Source organism: Camelus bactrianus, chromosome 18 (genome assembly GCF_048773025.1).
Source record: "Camelus bactrianus isolate YW-2024 breed Bactrian camel chromosome 18, ASM4877302v1, whole genome shotgun sequence".
Taxonomy (NCBI): domain Eukaryota; kingdom Metazoa; phylum Chordata; class Mammalia; order Artiodactyla; family Camelidae; genus Camelus; species Camelus bactrianus.
In genome coordinates, this window is record NC_133556.1 from 14,949,761 (window position 1) to 14,969,260 (window position 19,500).

Sequence of the window (19,500 nt, forward strand, 5' to 3'; positions counted from 1 at the left end):
AGGCGCTTCGTCAACATTTGCGGAATGAATGAGCGAAGATAGCGAAAGAGAAACCGCCCCTTTACTAAGATGGCAGGCCCAGCGCCCTGTACCAACATGGCCGCCAGCCCGCGTGGACTGGCGGAGGGCCGCGGGCACGGGGCGGGGCGGGGCGGAGGCGGGGCCAGACGAGAGCCGTCAGGTGCGGCCCCGCCCCGCGCCCCCACCCCCTCGCCCGCTCGATTCCGGATTGGTCCGGTTCCAGCGCCGCAGCCCGGCGGCCGCGCCGTGGGGCCGCGCCGGGCGCTCGCCACTTCCGGCGCGTTGGGGCTGTTGGTCGGGGGCGGCCGCGCGGCGCGAGCGGGCATCTCCGGGGCGGGCGCGCGCAGGGATGCTCCGGGGGGGCGGCGGCGGCGGCGGTCGTGTGGGCTGAGGCTGCAAGGATAGCGCGGGCCCCCGGGCCTTTCCCTTGAGCCGGCCGCCTGGGCTGCGCCGCCGAGGCCCCTTCAGCCTCCGCCCCTTCAGCCTTGGGGCCGGGCCCGCCGCCGCTTCTGAACGCGGGGGCTGGGGAGCCCCTGCCTGGGTCCGGAGCCTCCCTTCAGGGGGTCCGGCCCGGGCGGGGGGCCCCGAGCCGTTGCCTTCCTCGCTGGCCTCCGAGCCCCATTTCCTGCTTTTTCAGTTTCCTTGGGGAGGGGCGGGTGGGTCTGGATGAATTGTTCCGGGGGGTCCCCGATGAGGCGGGCCGGGGGGCCGCTCTCTTTTTAGAGGGTCCCCGCAGGACCCGGGTGGGGAAGCGGTTGTGTTTGCATGGGTGGGGGACTTCCCGAGCCTTCTGGGACCATGACCTGAACTGTGCGAGCCGGACGTGTCCGAAGCCCGAGAGCCAGCTCACCTGAGCCGCCCCTCCCCGGCCAGCATGGTAAGTAGGGTCCGAGCCTCTTCCCTCCCCGGGTGCCCGGTCTGAGCGGCGGGAGCGGGCCCGGGACTGCTGAGCCATCGCTTCTCCCCAGGGCGGGGAGAGGCGCGTGCCGAGCCCGGCAGTGACACATGCGTGCAGGGTTTGCAGCCCGGCCCTGAGCTCCCCTCCCCCTCCCCCCCCCCCCCCCGCCAGGGATGGCTCGGGACTGGGAGGGACCTGGACACGCAGCAGGCACAGACCTTGCATCTGATATATTGACCTCTTATATTGTAGTTTATCATAATAGTTATCATTTATTTTTTGAGGGCTTCCTACGTACCAGACGCTGTGCTAAGTGATTGACATGTATTATTTAATTAGCACACCAGCCCTCTGTTCTGAAGTGGGGAGATTGAGGCAAAGAGCAACTAGTTACCCAGCTCAAGGTCACTCCTAAGTGACAGTGGGAAGATTTGAACCTAGGTAGTCTGATTTCAGAGCTCCTATTAGATCAAACACATAACACAGCTGGAGAGGGTTTTGTTGTAGATTTATATATGGGGCAGCTGAGAGGGTTTATGGTTTTCAGAGGTCATTTACCTAAATAATAGCAAAGTCAGGAATGTCGTATTCTTTTGACACCAGTCTGCTTTTCTTTCTGCTACACGCTCTGGCCTTTTCCCTGGTGGTGCCTGGAGAACTCTTCATCCTTCCAGATCTAGTTCAGAAGCCACCTCTTCTGAAGATAACATTCCACGTTTTCCAGACCCACAGGCACTCTCAGTACTCCCATAGATTTGTGTAGTCACATCTGTTTTTAAGCATTTGTCTTATTGTTACTGTAATTATTTCTGAGACTTAACCTGTCTACTGCAGTAGACTCAGTTCCCTCAGAGATGAAATTGTGTGAAGTTTTATCTGGCCCAGCTCTTGGTGCATGGTAAGCCCGTAGGGAGTGGTTGATTCCCTAGCCTGTGTTTGAGCACCTCCAGATACAGAAGTGTTCTTAAGGCTGCCTGTTTTACCCCTCCCATGTTAGGGGTTTAGTAGAGAAAGGGCCGGAATGACATATGTAATGTTCAGGCCAGTGGGATTTTCAGAACATTCAGGGAGCCTGTGGGTGATGTGTTAGGTGCTGGGCATAGAAAGAAAACCTAAGGTATAACCCTTGTCTTCGTGGAGCTTACAACTAGTCAGATAAAACACACCATTAATACAGAGCAGTACAATATAATAGATACTATAGGATAGTGGCAGATCAGATAATCTCTCAGTCTCGATTTCCTCAGCTATAAAGTGTGGAGGCAGGAATTCTCTGAATAATCTACAGGTATGAGATATAATATTTAGTGAATGATGAAAGTAGTACTCAGTATTCCTTACTTCGTTTATTCTTTCAATGAATTTTCTTTTGCTTTTACTTTTAAATTGTGGTGTTATATGCATAACAAAACTTACCATTTTAACCATTTTTAAGATTATGGTTCAGTAGCATTAAGTACAATCACATTGTTAGGCATCCGGCCCCAGAACTTTTTTTCATCTTGTAAAACTGAAACTGTACTCACTGAACAACCCCCATTCACTTTTCCACCTGTCCCCTAGCAACCACTATTCTACTTTCTGTCTATGAATTTGATTACTCTCATAAATAGAATCATACAGTGTTTGTCTTTTTATGGCTGCCTTATTTCACTTAGGATAATGTCCTCAAGGTTCATCCGTGTTGTAGCATCTGTCAGGATTTCCTTCCTTTTTAAGGCTGAATAATATTCCATTGTGTGTATATCTCACATTTTGTTTATCCAGTCATCTTGTTGATGAACACTGGGTTACTTCCACCTTTTGACTATTGTGAATAATGATGGCTGTGAAAATGAGTGTACAAATCTTTTAATGAATTTTAAGTAGCCACTATATGCCAGGCTCTAGGGAATGTCAGGTAAACAAGAGAGACATGTGCCTCCCCTCGGTAGCTTACAACATTGCTTTAGAACCTTTCGATAGAATTTTATTGGTTATGGACTTCAGCTAGCTAAGCACCCTTGTATTCAGGTTTCATTTTAATTGGCAGTCAGGAGAGCATTATAAAAATGACCTTTTAGCAATTAGTTGTAAAATAGTTGACTTCATGATCACCATTTACATTTTTTTCAGAGATAAGTTGTTTGTAATCTACCCCTCACTTACTTGAGTATGCAGAGGATGACCACAGCAGATGTAAGGTGAATAGGACTGTCAAATCGTGTCCTTTCTGCAGCACTGACACCAGGGGTTCATCTTCTGTAGGTGTCTCAGGGTTAGGAATGTGGGTGGGCAGATCTTGTCCCCCCAAAACAAGGAAGTCATTGTCTGGTTTGTGTGTTATAGGAGGGGAGTCTTTTGCCTGGGATCACGGTTCTAAATTGTTCCAGGAACTTTTTCCCTCTCTACTTATTACTGACTAAACATTTTTACTTTAAAGAGTTGGCATGTAAGTTTGGGCCTTTTTAATACCTTCTTTCTAAAACTTCTACACTAATAAGATGGAAATGGTGTAATATGATAAAACTACCATTTATTAAATATCTTAGGGGGGTGAGTGTAGCTCAGTGGTAGAGCACTTGCTTAGCAGGCACAGGGTACTGGGTTCAATCCCCAGTACCTCCATAAAAAAAATTAATAATAAACCTAATTATCTCCCCCCCCAAACATACATATCTCCACTAAGCTAGCTATATTTCATTTATTGTTTTTTTTTTTTTTTTTTTTTTTTTTAGGCACTCAGTATCAGTTAAGCACACCAGTCCTTCTAGGTACATTATTGCCGTTACTACCACAGGGGGAGATGAGCAGAGCTGCTGTAGGATACCTTTTTAACAAATGATGGAGTTGCCATTTGGGCCCAAGGTGCTCTACTCCCAAGCCTGTGCTCTTTGCAGTGCAGGTGCTGCCTGAGATGGAAGATGATCGGGACTGTCATCCAACTATGTTTTATTTGGTTCTGAGCCAGTAATGCAAGCTGGGGAGTATGGGAGTTTCTTTTAAACTGTCCCTCTACGAGGAGGGATCTTGACCTGCAAGTTTAGAACTAGTTAAAGTTTTGTAGTTGCAGCACAAAATTACTAGAACAGTTAAACTAACTACATTTGATTAAATCATCATTTGGGGTTGAATTCCCATGAGTTCTTAGGTGATGTAACATCTTAGAGGTTCCCACTACTTCTCTGAAAAGTTGTTACTTAATATTGAATGAGCTTTGCTTATTACTGAAATTTTGTGGGAAATTGAATCCTTGCTTAAAATAGCACTTTTTAAAGTTGTTTAGAAAATTACTTGGGTTACAAAGGCTTCTCATTTTTGAATTTTAAACTTCGTGAGTGATCCCTGTAATGGAGGCAAAATCAGATCTTAAATTTGGCCACTCAAATGGTGTTTCTTCCGTTTGTTCAACAGCTGTGTTACATTGTGCTCCCTGCAGTGAGAGGTATGAAGAAGCCATGGCGGTGGAGGGAGATGGCAGGAAAAGGTTCAGTGGTACTTAGAGGTTCCACCTGGCAGTCTCAACATTAGAGATAGTCTGGGAGACTATCAAGAAATGACCTGAACGGCTTTTGAAAAAATTAGTACATGACATGGTTAAAATGTGAAATTACTCAGCTAACAATCCTCCCCAAACCCTGTTAATGTGTTTGGAGAAGTAACTTCTTGCATCAAGCGTAAAATCCTGGGTACTGTGGATACAGTATTATAATGAGATAGTTTATATTTGTAGGGCTTAGCATATACCAGGCTAATGAGTTTACATATGCTAACTCATTTACTCTTTCAAGCAGTGTCAGGAGGCAGAGGCTATTCTTATTTCCCATTTTATAAATGAGAACATTCAAGGCCCAGAATGGTTAGGCAACTTTTCACGGTCACTCTGCAACCAAGTGGTGGAACTGGCATTCAGAGCCAGACAATCTGGCTCCAGAGTCAGTGCTCTTAAGTGTTACACTTTTTACCCCAGGAGGGGTAATATTGCTCCCGCCCTCTAGGAGTCGGTTTAGTGAGGAAATGGGACATATGTTCTGATAATTACAAGAGGCTGTGGTAAGAGTGACCATAGTAGATAAATGCATTGGTACAAAGGGGCCTATCTGAGGGAGATTAGCTGAGGAGAGGGGCCAGGAGGAATATTTGAGTTTTGAAGGATTAGGAAGAGTTTGAGTTTGACAAGGAAAAAAGGGGCTTTCTACTTAAAAGTTTGCAGATAGTTATGAAGATTAGATATATATAAGAAAGGTCATAGAAAATAATAGGTGTCAAGGGTTGAAGTGAAGGAAGGAATTAACATTTGAGTGCTTAGGACATTTTAGGGCTTTATGTGCATATATGCACTCACAGACATGCTATTTTTTCCTCATCGTGAATGCCTTCACTGCTACTTTCCTGGCCAGCTACTGCCCCATTTCCTTGTTCCTCTTTGCAACAAAACTCCAGGAAAGAGTGGTTTCTGATTTCTCACCTTCCACTCTCTTAAGCTCACTTGTCAGGCCCAACACCCACTGTTGTTAAACGCAGTAGTTAGTCCTCATCTTACTTGATCTGATGTAGCACTGGACAAGTTGAATACTCCCCCTTCTGTTAGGCCTGCCTCCCTTCCTCCATCCCTCCCTCCAGAAATGTTAAGTCTTTCTTCACTTGGCCTCCAGGACACTGAAGTGTGCTTTTGGTTTCCCCACATCTTACTGGCTATTTCTGCCTCATCCCACTGATCTTTGAACAGCTGGAATGCCCTAGGCCTCAGACTTGGTGAGCTCCCAGGCCAGACTTCTCCCCTCAGCTGCAGTTGTGCCTATTTGATATGCAAGCTTATATGTCAGGCCCTTCAAATGTAATATGTCTAAAACTCAACTCTTGATCTTCCCCTCTAATTCTTTTCCACTGACAGCCTTCTCTATCTTAATTGGGGGCAACTCCAGCTTCTAGTTGCTTGTGCCAAAAACTTGGAAGTCATCCTTGAGCTTTCTTTCTCTCACACTATACATCTGGTCCATATCAGGAAAGCTGACTGTTTTCTACCTTCGAAATGTAGCCAGGATTTTATCTCTTCTTGTTCTTTCCACTGCTACCTCTCTGTTCAGGCCTTCATCATCTCTTGCCTGAATTACTGCAGTTGCCTCCTAACTGTTCTCCTTGCTTCTGACCTTGCCCCGTTATAGACTGTTTTCAACACAGTAGCCTCAGTGATCCTTTGAAAAATCTCAGCCAAATCATGTGTCAGCCCTGTTCCCGTGGCTCCTCATCTCACTGAGAGTGAAGGCCATAGCGGCCCACGTGCGCCTCCATGACTTATGGTGCCCTCCAGGCCCCAGGTTACACTCTGATCCCATCTCCTGCTACTCTTCCCTTGGCTCACTCTGTTCAGCTACCCTGCCCTCCTTGCTGTTCATATGTTCCGGGTATGTTCCTGCCTCAGGGCTTTGGCCTGGCTGTCGCCTTTGCTTGGATCGCACTTTCCCCGAGATACCTACATGCCCAACATGACCTTCTTCAAGCCTTCTCCAGAGTCACCTTCCCAGTGAGGCCAGTTCTGACCACCCTACTTAAAATTTTAATCCCATTTCAGAACTCCCAGTCCTTCATATCCCACTTTACTTCTTTATTTGTAGCATTTACACTTTTAAACACTTTACATGCTTAAGTTATTTATGAGGTCTATTTTTTGTTACCTCTTTCTGCTAAAATACTAACTCCCTAAAGCTTTGCTCTGTTCACTAATGTATCCCAAGAGCCTAGAGCAGTTTCTGGCGTAGTAGACAGTAACATTGTAGTTAGGAATGCTGTGGAGATCTTGAGTGTTCAAGACCTTTCGAGAAAGGGAGTAAGCGATGTTCCCTGTGATGACTAGAACTTTCAGAGAGGGGGTGTTTCAGAAGAGAAGGGTATAGCTAAACATGAAGTGTTAAGAAATCATCTAATAGACTGGTTTGGCCATGGTGGAGATTTTTGTGAAGTAGTTGGAGAGAAAGCTTATAAAAACAGTTAAAGGCTGGATGATGGAAAGCCTCCAGCACTACTCTGGGGAGTTTGGCTTTGTTTTTAGGCTAATTTTTCCTTAAAGGAAAATTAATCCATCTACTGTGTATAGGTTAAGAGTGGTGTGGGAAACCAGATAGGACACCAGGCCTATATGGATGTGACAAAGGTCTGCTCGTGGATGAGGAGTTACAAGTGGAGAGAAAGACTTGACCAAGAGAATTGTCACTTAAAACTGATTCCAGACTCAAGGGTTGAAGGAAGGGGTGAGCTTAAGCTGATTTTGGAAGCCTCTAAACTAGCAATTGGGAATAGTGGGAAATTTTAATTAATGGGTGATTTGGATTTGGTAGGAATGAAAGAGATACCAGGTAAAGAAGCTGACATGAAGATGTCAGCAGATGGGCTGATAGAATAAGGGATTTGACTCTGTCTGTAGGCAGGCATTTGCTGCTGTGTTGAGCTGAAGGTAATTGACTTTGGGCAGAACAAGGATCTTGATGATTTTAGGTAGTTGGATTGTCGACATACATGTCCAAGTCAAGGCGGATGTAACAGCACAGGCTGGGGTGAAGAGGGACCGAGCTCCTGAATGTGCGACTGCTACTTTCTGCCTCTACTTTTTCAACCTCCCTTTCCCTCCCTACCAGTGGTTCATTGTGCAACCCATTGCAGACTGGTTTTTTTGTCTTCACTACTTTTCAGTGATGCCTGTATGTTGAATCCAGTGTACATTTGTCCCTCAGTATCTGGGGGATTGGTTCTAGGAGCCCCTGTGTATACCAAAATCAGCGGATGCTCAAGTCCCTTATATAAAGTGGTGTAGTACAATGAATACATAAATAGCCTCTTTTCAGTCCTTGTGTCATCTGACTTTTCCTTTTGGCAACCACTGGTCCTCCTTTCCCCCACCCAAAACCCTTTTTCTTGGTTCCTTTGGCTTCCATTATTTTAGTTCAGTCTCCCTTGATCTTCTTTCTTATGGCCTCAGCTATGACCTGTGTACCAGTGAAAACTCAACCATCCTCTCCAGCCTTGAATATCCACCGGGGTGTCCTGTGGACATCAAATTATACATGTGTTAACCAAATCTATTATCTTCCCCTTGGGGTAGCGCCTCCACCCCCATACTTAGTTCTGTTACTGGTCTTATTCACTGGATACTCAAGTGATAAACCTGAGTCATCTTTAACTTCCTCTTTGCCTTTAGTCCCTCACTTGTAGACCTGTTGATGCTGTAGCTAACTTATTTGTGTCCTGAACTTGGCCTTTCCCTCCATTCCCTCCACTTCGGTCAGGCCAGTTGTCATCTCTTGCTCTCATGGTTGGTGTCTCGACAGCTTCCAGGTTCTTCTTCCTCTAGTCCATCTTCTTCCTGTATTCCTACCAGAGCTACCTCATGGAACTGAGATGTGATCATGTCACTTGACCCCAAATTATTCAGAGCAGAGGGTCTCCAGTGTTGTCCGAGACCAAGTTTTTACCATGGAAGAATAGTGGAAAGCACATGGGTTCTGGATTTTCATAATTTCACCTACTTTTAGTTGTCTCAGTAAGGATGAAGATGATTAAATACTTAAAGTGATTTGTTTGGAATATCTTTTAAAGACTTCTCGAATTATATCTTGTTCTCTAACCGCAGCAAACCACTTGTCATTCCCAGAACACCAAGTACCCTTTCACACTTACCTGCCTTTTTCAGTACTCTTCCCTCTGCTTGAATGTCTTTTTCTTCTTTTTGCAGGTGAGACCTTACCTACCATGAACATGACCTCTTTGAGGCTCTCCAGCCACTGATTTAACATTTATTATCTTTGATTATAGTTACGTTTTCTTTTTGCTTTTATGTTTTGATTTATTTGTTTTTCTTATATAAGAATTACAAGACTACATTCTTGTAGTAAGTGTCAGATAATTCAGAAGTTTCAAGAGCGAAATGTGAACTCCTCCATCCTTTCCCTGGCTTCCTCTCCCTTCCTCCCCCTTCTTCCCCCTCCAAGCCTGGGGATGGAGAGGATTAGTTCTTTCACTTTATTATGAGTCCGTATCAGATGAGTCTCACTCTTTATGTTCCCAATGCCCAGTGAGCATTGAATAGATATTTATGTAATTGAAGAGTCAGGTTTGAAAACAAATCCAAGATGGTCAAGGTAGGCCCTTGAGGTTAGTAAATGATAGTAGCAGCATTTGGAGACTGTAGTAAGATTGAAAAATGAAGTAGAGTATGAATATAGTAAACACTCTGTTTTTCCAAAACCCATGCAGCCAGCAAGCTCAGATAATAGTATTTTACCCCTGGGCAGGTGGGGGTGGGGAGCAGGTGAGCAAGAGGAATTGTTAGAACAAATGCTGTGTGGATGGTCTACTTGTGAGGCTCCAAAAACTGCTCCTGAGAACTGCTGGGGAGGGGTGGGTGTGTGGGGGGTCAGGTGAGGGCTGTGGATAGTAACTGAGGAAACCCACAGGCAGAGGGAAGTGAGGGAGGTGAAAGAGGCTGATGGGAAGGGAAGGAAGCTGGGGTTCAGAGGGAGAAAAAGGTCTGTTTGTGTTTCATAATTATACTCTGTGCTAGTCATTGTTCAGGGGCCTGATGTATACTGCATGCAGTACCTCATGTAGTCCCTTACAGCCACCCTGCAAGGTTGGTATTACCTGTTCCCATTTTACAGTTGAGGAAGATGAGGACACTGGCTCAGGGAGGGTAATGTAAGTAGCTTGTCCAAAATTATATAGCAAGTTTATAAGAGGGTTCAGACCCAAGCTGCTAAATGTACAGCCTATGTTCTTTCTGTAGCACTAGGTTTCTTTTTGAGACTGTGCACATTTACATAGGCATTTTTACTTGAAATGTAACCCAACTGGGTATGTTGTCCCAGGAAAAACAGTACATCTAGTCATCTGGCCTTAAAACATGCATAATTTACTTCTCATAATGGTAAAAGGCAAGATGGTAAAAGTTTGCTGATAACAAACAAGAAAATAGATATTTCTGCATATGCTCTAATGTGATAGAATAGAAGAAAATGTGACTTTGGAAGGCAAAGTGGTAGTTGGACCACATTACAGGACAACAGAATGGAAGGTTTCTTGACTTCTCTGGGTGTTTCAGTTCACTTAAGCTCATTAGGCTTAGCATATGCAGTAGTGCATTTACATCAGAGCAGCCTGCTGTTGCTTTATGTGAAGGTTATAATGAAAAAGATCTCTGGTCTCAGACTCTCTGAATAGGTAAAGGTATTTTGTGTGTTAAATGCAGTCTCGGGAAAAAAATCACTGGTTCCTAAATTAGATAATAATCAGACCCGGATAGATCTTTTTTTTTTTTAAGGTAACAGCTGGATAATTTTTATAAAAACTATGCTCAAAATCAAGCAGTGTCAAAAGACAAAGAACATGGCAAAAAAAAAAAAAAATCACCCTAAATCCTACTACCTAAAACTGTGATTAACATTATATAAATAGTCCATAGATCTTTGTATCTATTTGTCTATAGGATAAGGAGGGTAGATACCTAAAATGAATACTTTCATTAAAAAAGTGATCATGTTGATTTTTTTAGGTCATGAGAGTTTTAAAGTAAAAATCAATTTACTGTTGCATTTAACAAAACTGTACTTTTTGAAATATTTATATACTCACAAGAAGTTGCAAAATGAGTACAAGGAGTCCTGTGTATCCTTCACCCAGATTCCACCAACGGTGACATCTTACATAGCTGTGTGCAATACCAAAACCAGGAAGTTGACATTGGTACTATTCAATTATTGGCTTGACTACAGACCTTATTCAGTTTTCACCATTTTTTGACTTGCATTCATGTGAATGTGTATGGTTCTATGCAATTTATTTTATGTACTGATCTTTGTAACTACCACCACAGTCAAGGTACTGAGCTTTTCCATCACCACAAAAGAACTAACTCTTGCCTAATATTCTTCGTATTTGTAGCCCTCCTCCCTTTCTCCTAGCAACCACTAATCTGTTCTCCATCTCTGTAGTTTTGTTGTTTTGATTTGGTTTATGAATGTAATCTGAAGGCTGTACCCTTTTGATCCTGATTTTTTTTTTCACTGAACATAGTGCTCTTGAGGTCTCTCCATCTCACTTGAATTTAACAGCAGAAGATGAAACAAGTGAAACTGAAAAATGAATTGTCAAGTATCTTCAATTATTACTTCAATAATTATTAGCTCTTGGTAAATCCTTATATGATAAAGAAAAAAGATAAGAAAAACATTACAAAGATGGCATCATTTTTTATAAATAAATTCCATGTTTCAGTTCTAGGCAGTATCAGTGAACTTCATAATAGGAAAAATAAGAAAATTTTCACTCCTTCCACTTTTCCCTCTCCCTCTTTTTATTTTACTTTGTCAGTGTCTTTAGAGCATTTGTAGCCTGTTCTGTAACCATAATACCCTTGGTATTTAGTCTTAGTTTTTTATTTTAAAGGATTCAAACGTTCCCCACTAGTTCTTTTAACTGTAGTCTTTCTGTATCTGAATTTTTTGATTAATTTCCCTGTTAGCTAGATTTTATTGTCCGTTTTTTTTTAATTTAATTTTTTGTATTTTTAATTTTTTTTCAGGGGGAGGTAATTACATATTTATTTGTTTATTGGTTTATTTATTTCAGTCAAGGCACTGGGAATTGAACCCAGGATCTCATGCACGCTAGGGTGCTCTACCACTGAGCTATACCCTCCCCGCTTGTCACTTTTAAAAAAGGTTGCCTTATTTGGTGAATTAAGAATGTCTGGCTGCCTTTATATTTGAAGGACATCTTGGCTAGGTATAAAATTCTTAGGTTGCACTCTTTCCCTCAGATCTTGTAGACATTGTTGAGTGTTTTCTTGACCCTTTTAATCTATTTAACATCGATCAGCTGATACATACATATTTTTCTGAAAGAGTTCGTGGTTGCTCTATTCTCTGAATTATTTCATTTTGAAAATGTCTGTTGTCCTTATCCATAAATGGTAACTTGGATGGGTATAATATTCATACTTCATACATTATTTTCCTTAAACTTCTGTGGATATTTCTCCATTGTTTCCTTCCATCGAAGGTGGTTGTGTAGAAAAGCTTGGTTAGCCTAATTCATGTAATGCTCTCCCTTTACCTCAGTTAGAGAGAACTTGCCTTTTTTGTATGATTGCTGGGAGAAATCTGTATTACAGAAGTTCAGTAATTCAATTAGAGTATCTTTTAGTGTGGATCATTCTTTCATCAGTTTGCCCTGGAATATGGTATGCCTGCCTGAAAGTTCTTACCTAGGTCTTTAATGTTAATTACATTAGATTTTTGGTATATGCTGTTAATGCCATCAGTACTACAATAAACATCAAATATATCTTTGTCCATTTTGTGAGATTGTAGGATAAGATTCTAGAAATGGAATTGTGGTGGCAAACAGTGAATGCACTTAAAAATTCTGGTAAAGAAGAATTCTGATAGCTAGTACTCTTACTAATAGGATAGTTCCTGTTTCCCCATCTTCTGGCTGACACCAATAAAACTTTTTAATATGAAAGATGAAAATGGCACCTCAGGAATTAAATGTGCAGTCCTTTAGTTATGAGTGAAGTGGAACATCTTTTAATGTTTTATTTCTGGGTGTTTTTCCCTGTGTCAGCTGACCATTCCTGATCTCTACACTTTTCTGTTGGCCAACAACTTTTTTTTTTTAATAAAAAATACAATTCGGGTGAATAATTGTAGAGTGATAAAGTTAGGCTTGTATTAGCTTGCACATTTAGTTGATTAATCTTATGCTGCTGATTTTAGACAGATTAACAACACTATCATTTCTTGTGTACTAATATTGTAGGCTTGAATAAAATGATTGTCTTGGTAATGGGACTATAATCTGATAGTTTTCTGAACCATCATACATTTACCCTTTGTCTGATGATCTATGTAATTAAGTTATATATTGCTCCCCACTTGGTTTCGTGTTTATTTGTCATAATATAATGTAAGAACAGGTTTAATTGGAGGAAAGCAGTTCCATCGCCCAAAAGTTGCACAGCTCACCTTGATGAAGTGATTTTTCCTGTAATCATTTGTTGCTGGTTTTGTTAATTGGGCTTATGAACCAGAGCCTGAGTTTAAAATGTTAAAGGATGTATGAAGTAGCTTCATGGGAAAGTTTATAGTCATGCTTAGGGTTCTCTGATTTTCTACTGAAAATTCTCTAATGGCAGAGAGAGCGTACACCTGCTTGAGAAGGCATCTGTCCTGGGGCTATAGGTAAACTTGAAATTTCTTGAAAATTGTGGATTGTTAAACCTTAATTGTTTAAAAGTCAATATATGTTTTTTCTTTCTTCCTCCTCCCTCTTTTCTTTTTTTCCTCCCTTCCCTCCTCATATATCCCCAACCTTTACAAGCAAATTAAAGATCCAGGCACATATGTTATCTTTGAGGAACACCAGTGGCCTTCATTGCATTTTACTGTGTGGGTGACTGGTCCATGTCTCCAGGGCTCAGTGGGCAGACATGTTTTTCTGAGAAGTGATGAAAAATCCTATCCTTGTGTAGCTGTAAAGGAGACTTTTTATGAAGAGAAAAAACTTGACTTTTGAAAAGATCTCAAAGAAATACAAGAAAATATTTTGAGAAGATCCCCCTTTACACCTCCATAGTGAACAGATTAAAAGAGCTTTGAGTGGACGGCTTTTGTTGGTATACTTAGTAGACACTTGATACTTAACTCTTGTGTTTTTGACTGTCAGTAACCTTCAAAGCCTTTGATAAATCATTTGTTATTCTAAAAAAAAAAAAAAGGCTTGCAATGCCTTCAGGTGTCTGGAGTTAATCATTTGCCTGGCAAGAGTGGGCCCAGCTGATCTAGCTCATTGCAGCCTGGAGGTTCTTTACTCATCAGGGTTATGACTTGGGAGTTATAATAATCTTCATTACTTTATAGAAAATAATCCCCAAAAGAAATTAAGCTAGTAGGACTGGTGTTGCAGATGAGAAGATATGAGGAAGTTTAAGTTCTTAGTTAGCAGAGAAATTATGGATAAATTAAAGAGTAGAATGTTAAAATTTGGTGTCTTAGATCCACCATATTCTGGATGTAGAAAGAGAAAAGCAATTCCTAATATTAAGTGAATGCTGGACCGTTGCTAACACTGCTGATTTTTTTGGAGAAAGTTGAAAAGACACTTGTGTTGGTGTACTCACTGGAATGTGTGTAATTTGTAATTCTTTACTGAAATGGAAAGTCAGGAGCTGGAGGGAGCATTGTTGGTAAATTTGGGGGCTCACTTGAAACAGAGTTGCAAAATAACTGAGAAATCATTTGGCCTACAGCTATTGAATGTAAGTAGGGAAAAGTTCTAAAGTTCTAAAACTAGAAGTTCTAGAAGTTTATTAACTTCTGGAAGAGGAGATGTACAAGTCAGCAAATGAATACAGTTTCTGAGGAATAACTACAGACATAGAACCTTATGAGAGGTACAGCATACTTTAAAAAAAAAAAAAAAAAAAAGCCCTGGCCACACTGGGGATGGGAGGGTTGTTATCAGGGAAGACTTCCCAAAGGAGGTGACAAATGAGTTGGGTTTCAAAGCAGAAGTAGGAAGTCACTAGGCAAAGAATTTGAGGCATGAAGTGGGTAAGCAAAGGGCCATTTTGGGCAGATGGAGTCACAGATATACACAGAAGAGTGAAAAAACGCAGTTCATGAAGATGAAATCTTTGAAATATTGAAGAAAAAGACGTCTAATAGGCAGCGCAGGTGATTTCTGTGAAGGCAATTAATCCTGGAAAGGGTTTTATTTAATTCATGAGGAAAGGAGCCATGTACTTTATTAGTGCCCAGGAAATTATTTGTCTATACTCTGCATTCTGTTTTTAGAGAAAGACAAATTAAGTGATCTATCAAGGATTCATTTATTTAATTTAAACATCTTATGTTGAGATATTTTAGACTTGCAGAAGAGTGCAAAAATAGTATGGAGATTTCCTGTGTACTCTTTTCCCAGTAGGGGTTTTTAAAGACAAAAACAAAAACAAAACTGCAGTAGCCAAGCTTTCCAACGTTTGTGGGCAGTGATTTAGCTCAGTTTCTGCACCTTCTTCATCCTAGTAGTGTTTGGCAGTTAAAGCAGGTACTGATGTGATCACAGGTCTTCTCTGTCATCTTTTGATTTTGCTTATTTTTTCCTGATTGTAAAAAGTATCTTGAACTCTGTAGACTATTTGATGAGTATGCAATAGACAAGAAATTATCACCATCTGATTCAACCTCTAATAACACTTTTGTTTCCTTCTAGTCTTTTTTTCTGTTTGCTTTTTAAATATGGTTGATCACACTGTAAATGTGCTTTTTTCTTCTGCCTTTTCCACTTAATGTAGTATAAGTGGTTTTTCAAATCATTAAATACTTCATAAATATTTACAACGGCTCTATAATATTGCATTGCGTGGATTCTTCAGCAGTTAGATTGTTCCATTTTTTTGGCCATTGTAAATAATATGTGATTAATGTTTTTGCGAAAAGCTTTTTCTGTATTTCAGAAAATTGCCTTAGGCTGGATTCCAAGAAGGGCCCAAGGGGTATGAAGATTGTTTTTAAAAATAAACCTTTAATTTTAAAATAGTTTTAGATTTAATATGAACATTTTAAAGGTATGTCAGCAGCTATTTTCTGGACAGGTTATACCAGTTTATTCTTCCACCAGCTGTAGATAAATACTTATCAGCTTTGGGTAGTCTTAATATTGTTGCAAATTTAGTAGGTAAAAAAATGGCTTTTCATTGTTCCTCAGTATCTTTTTTTTTTTTTTTTTTCGGTAGGAAAAGTTTTCACCAAGTTAGATTTTATTTATCTGCTTATAGGAGACAGATCCCGTATGCTTACTTTATTAACTATTTAAGTATCCTTTATACTCACTTTACTGTATTGGAAATGGTGTCTTAACATATTTTTTCCCACAGTCTTAAGTTGGTTATTATTTTTTGACTGTGGTAAAATAACACATAATGGAAAGTTGACCATTTAAAGCCTGCAGTTCCGTGACATTAAAGTACATTTACCATGTTGTACAACCACTACCACTCGAGTTTTAGAGCTTTTTATCACTCCAGAGGAAACCCTGTACCCATTAACAGTCACTCCCCATTTCTGTCTCCCTCTAGCCCCTGACTGTCACAAATCTGCATTCTGTCTCTATAGCTATGCCTGTTCTAGATATTTCATATAAATGGAATCATACATTATATGGCATCTCAGTATCTTTTAGAGCAGAGAAAAAAAGATGAATTAGAATAAGTAAAGCTTAATTTGAATCTGTATTAATATTAAAGTTTGAAAATTGACAATCTACCTATGGCAGCAATGTTGAATTCAGCATATTTAGTTGGTCATGATGTCCCATTTGTCATTTACGGTTGCTGTTGGTGGGCAGAGGGCTCCACAGACTTTGGGGGAGGAGGGAACCTAAAACAGGGACAAAGCTAGGAAGAGGGTGGTGCTTGGAGAGTGAAAGCCAATGAAATGACAGCACATTCCATGACTGGGAACATACGGGAAACTTGTAGAAGTTAACCTCTACTAGCAATCATGCAAGCAGCAACAAAGTAGCCAGCCTAAGAATAAATGAGTAAGTTTGTTACAATATCTAATACATAAGACCTCAGAACTGTATACATTTTTGCTTAGAAGTAAGAGTGATGTTGAAGACAACAAGGACAACCAGAGAGGGTCCAGGGGTGTCTATTTTTCGTGTTGGACAACTTCACTGGAAGTCCTGGGTGGTGGGGGAAGTTTAGTATTTCTAGGTGAGTGGTTTTCATTTTTCGGGAAGTTTTTCTAGAGGCCTTCAGAGTTTGATCAGGCACCTACTGAGATGGAATGCTTGGTATAGATAGAGGATTTTATTTATTGAACCAAATATAGCTTCCATGGTAAATTCATAAGTGGGCAAGTCCATGTCTTGTTTTCATTAGTCTGTTAATCATTTCTCTAGAGCATGACCCCCTTGAGGGTGGGTTGGGGTCAGTGTGAGTCAGCCCAACCAGTGATACCCTGGGTGGTGGGGAGGGGCTTGCAGTTTGAAGGTAATTTGAGAATTTGCAAACCAGTCTTTCAGCATCCATTTAGTACCTGAAGAAAACCTCCCAGACTTGGTAGAACCTGAATCAAATCTGGAAGGGCTGTAATGCTTAGGAATTTACATGTGTTTTCTGTGCTCTGTAGGCCCTTAGTGTTTCTTGGAGGTGTCCAAATGCTGGGTGGGCATTTGTGTCCTCCTCCACCCCCGTTAACTAAGCAGAGTCTCTGATTGAGTCTGTTTTATATATTATGATTCTATGTAATATTTTTTTCTTTAAAAAAAAAACTTTTTTTTCTTGCTGGAATCAATGGATCTGATTCCTATCTGTGTTGTCCTAAACACAGAGTCTGGAAGATGGTGGTGCTGGTCTTATATTCTTTCTTTGTGGCACTGGTAGGTTGATCTGTAGAAAAATGAAAGTGAAGGCAGTGGTATTCTTGGAATTTTTTTGAGCATTTAGTTGACTTATGTGGGATTTTTGTTTATTTGGTCCCCCCCCCCCCAAAGCTCATTGACTCACCAGTGATGTATAGTGAAATAGCTTTGCTCATTTGTGGTTGAAAGTGCCAAGGGATTTACCTACATTATGTCGTTCGTTTCTCACAATTACCTGGTGAGGGGGAATACTGTTGTAAATTCATTTTGCAAGTGAAGAACCTGAGACCCAGAGAGGTTAATTTGCTGAAAGCCATGCACAAAGTAAGAGGTGAAGTTGGAGATCAGATGCAGATCTGGGCTGTCTCCTGAGCCCACACCCTTCACAGTTACTCTGTGGCAAACAATTCATCTTAAGGTGTTCCCAGGATAGGGAGCACCTAACCACTTGTACAGTAGAAGGGCACAGGTGGAATGGTGTGGAGTTTCTAGTCCTTGGCTTTGCCTGCTGCCCATAGTGAGGAGCAGAGCTGGGAGGTGTGACTGAGAAGCAGCACTTTATCTTGACCTCTTTTCCACTACTTTCCCCTATGGTCTAGCAGGGTCAGTTGAGAACTCTGGGAAGGGTGACTACATGCTCCCCTCTCAAGCTCATTGTGCTTATTGTGTGGGGATTGGAGGCTGATGGAGAACTGCATGTTGAGTCATCCCTTCATTATCCAAGGATGTGAGCAAGGCCAGCGTTCCTGGCATGGTCAGACAATTGGACAGGAGCTAAGTATCCATTTCCTTTCTCCTGCATACCTCCCACCTCCAGTCCTCCCACTCCTCATTGCCTTCCTACCCCACCTCCCCAAAATATCCAAAAAGCTGCCACTGTTCTGTCTTTCTAACCCAGTGAGTCTTCAGTGGAGTGGAGGAAGAGAATCCTGTATAGTTTCAGTATTACAGTAGCTTTCCATATTGTAAAAGTTACAGCTTTTAAAAAAATCACAGTTTTGATTACCAAGCATACTATTGAAAGTAAGACTTAAGAAAATTGCATCGACTAGTAGTACTGGGCAGAACCTGGGACATAGGAGAGTTCCTGGCCAGAGAGGGTTGCTCTCACCGGAGCTTTTGGTATCTTCTTTGTGGCTAGTCATTATCTATGGTGATGGGAGGAGCATTTAGAGCCCTCCAGCCAGGAAGAGTCACTTCCTACTGAATGCAGATCTCTGCTTGTGCCCCACCATCAGGCTTCCTGTATAATGTGTAACACCGTCAAAGGTCCTCCAGCAGCTGCTCTCGTGGCCATTATCGTTTATATTGTGTGGGATACATAAGCACCCTTTGGCAGTTGGTAATGGTACTTTGAGAGCCTTAGAGTAATATCATAAATTAAGAATTAAAGTGTTAAGGTGGTGCTGGGTGTATTAAGAGGGACGAGCTGATGACAACTTAGGGGACTTTGCCTTTATAAAAGCAAATCCAAACATGGAAGGCCAGGTAAGAGAAGCTTGTAGTCAGGGAGGAATGACTATATTAGGCAACATTTGCATAGTGCTTTATAATCAACACGTAGTACACACACCTACTTGCATTTAATACCGAAGATGCTCCAAGAACTTGCAGGATTTGCCCTAAGTTATGCAGCTGTACTCTGGAGCTGGGGCTGGCTCTCACCTAGTGTTTTCTCTGCCAGGCTGTGGCTGAGGACCTCTCTCTCAGTGGTAGCAGTGGTTCCCATGAAGCCTGTGAGTTCTCTCATTGCTCATGTAGAGAGCACCTTTTCTATGTCCCCTCAGCCCTGCTTTGGCGCACATTCAGGGGGTTGTCTGTACCCCAGATGGGAGCAGTACTGGAGCACATTATTCTGGGCCCTGTCCTCTTCCTCTTATTTCCCACAGGAGTGATTTATCTTCTGATTCATCTGTGATGGGTGCACTGAGAGGAGGTTGGCACGATGGCCCACATGTGCCAGGTGCAAAGTCACTGTATCAGAACACTGCCCAGCTTTATGCTTGTGTCTTCTCACCTGCTTACCCTCAGGAGAAGCTTGTCTTTCTGTGTCCCACTTCCAATCGTGGCTTCTGTTTGTTTTTTCAGGTTTATTTCTTCATTTTATAAGTTAGACCAGGGGATCCCCAAACACAAGTGATGGTGGTGGATATGGATATGGCATACTGTTTAGTTCAGGT

At 41.7% G+C, this 19,500-nt stretch overlaps 1 protein-coding gene across 2 annotated transcripts in view; it reads left to right on the forward strand.

The window, feature by feature from the left end:
• The first annotated feature begins 254 nt into the window (after positions 1 to 254).
• XPO6 (exportin 6) overlaps positions 255 to 19,500 on the forward strand; it is a 96,366-nt gene continuing 77,120 nt past the window's right edge. Inside the window, exon 1 of one of the 2 annotated variants that reach the window (XM_074346151.1) lies at positions 255 to 898. In XM_074346151.1, the coding sequence (XP_074202252.1) occupies positions 896 to 898 (3 nt within the window). In that variant the 5' untranslated portion in view covers positions 255 to 895. The remainder of the gene's footprint in view (positions 899 to 19,500) is intronic. The other variant, XM_074346152.1, reaches the window with a different exon arrangement.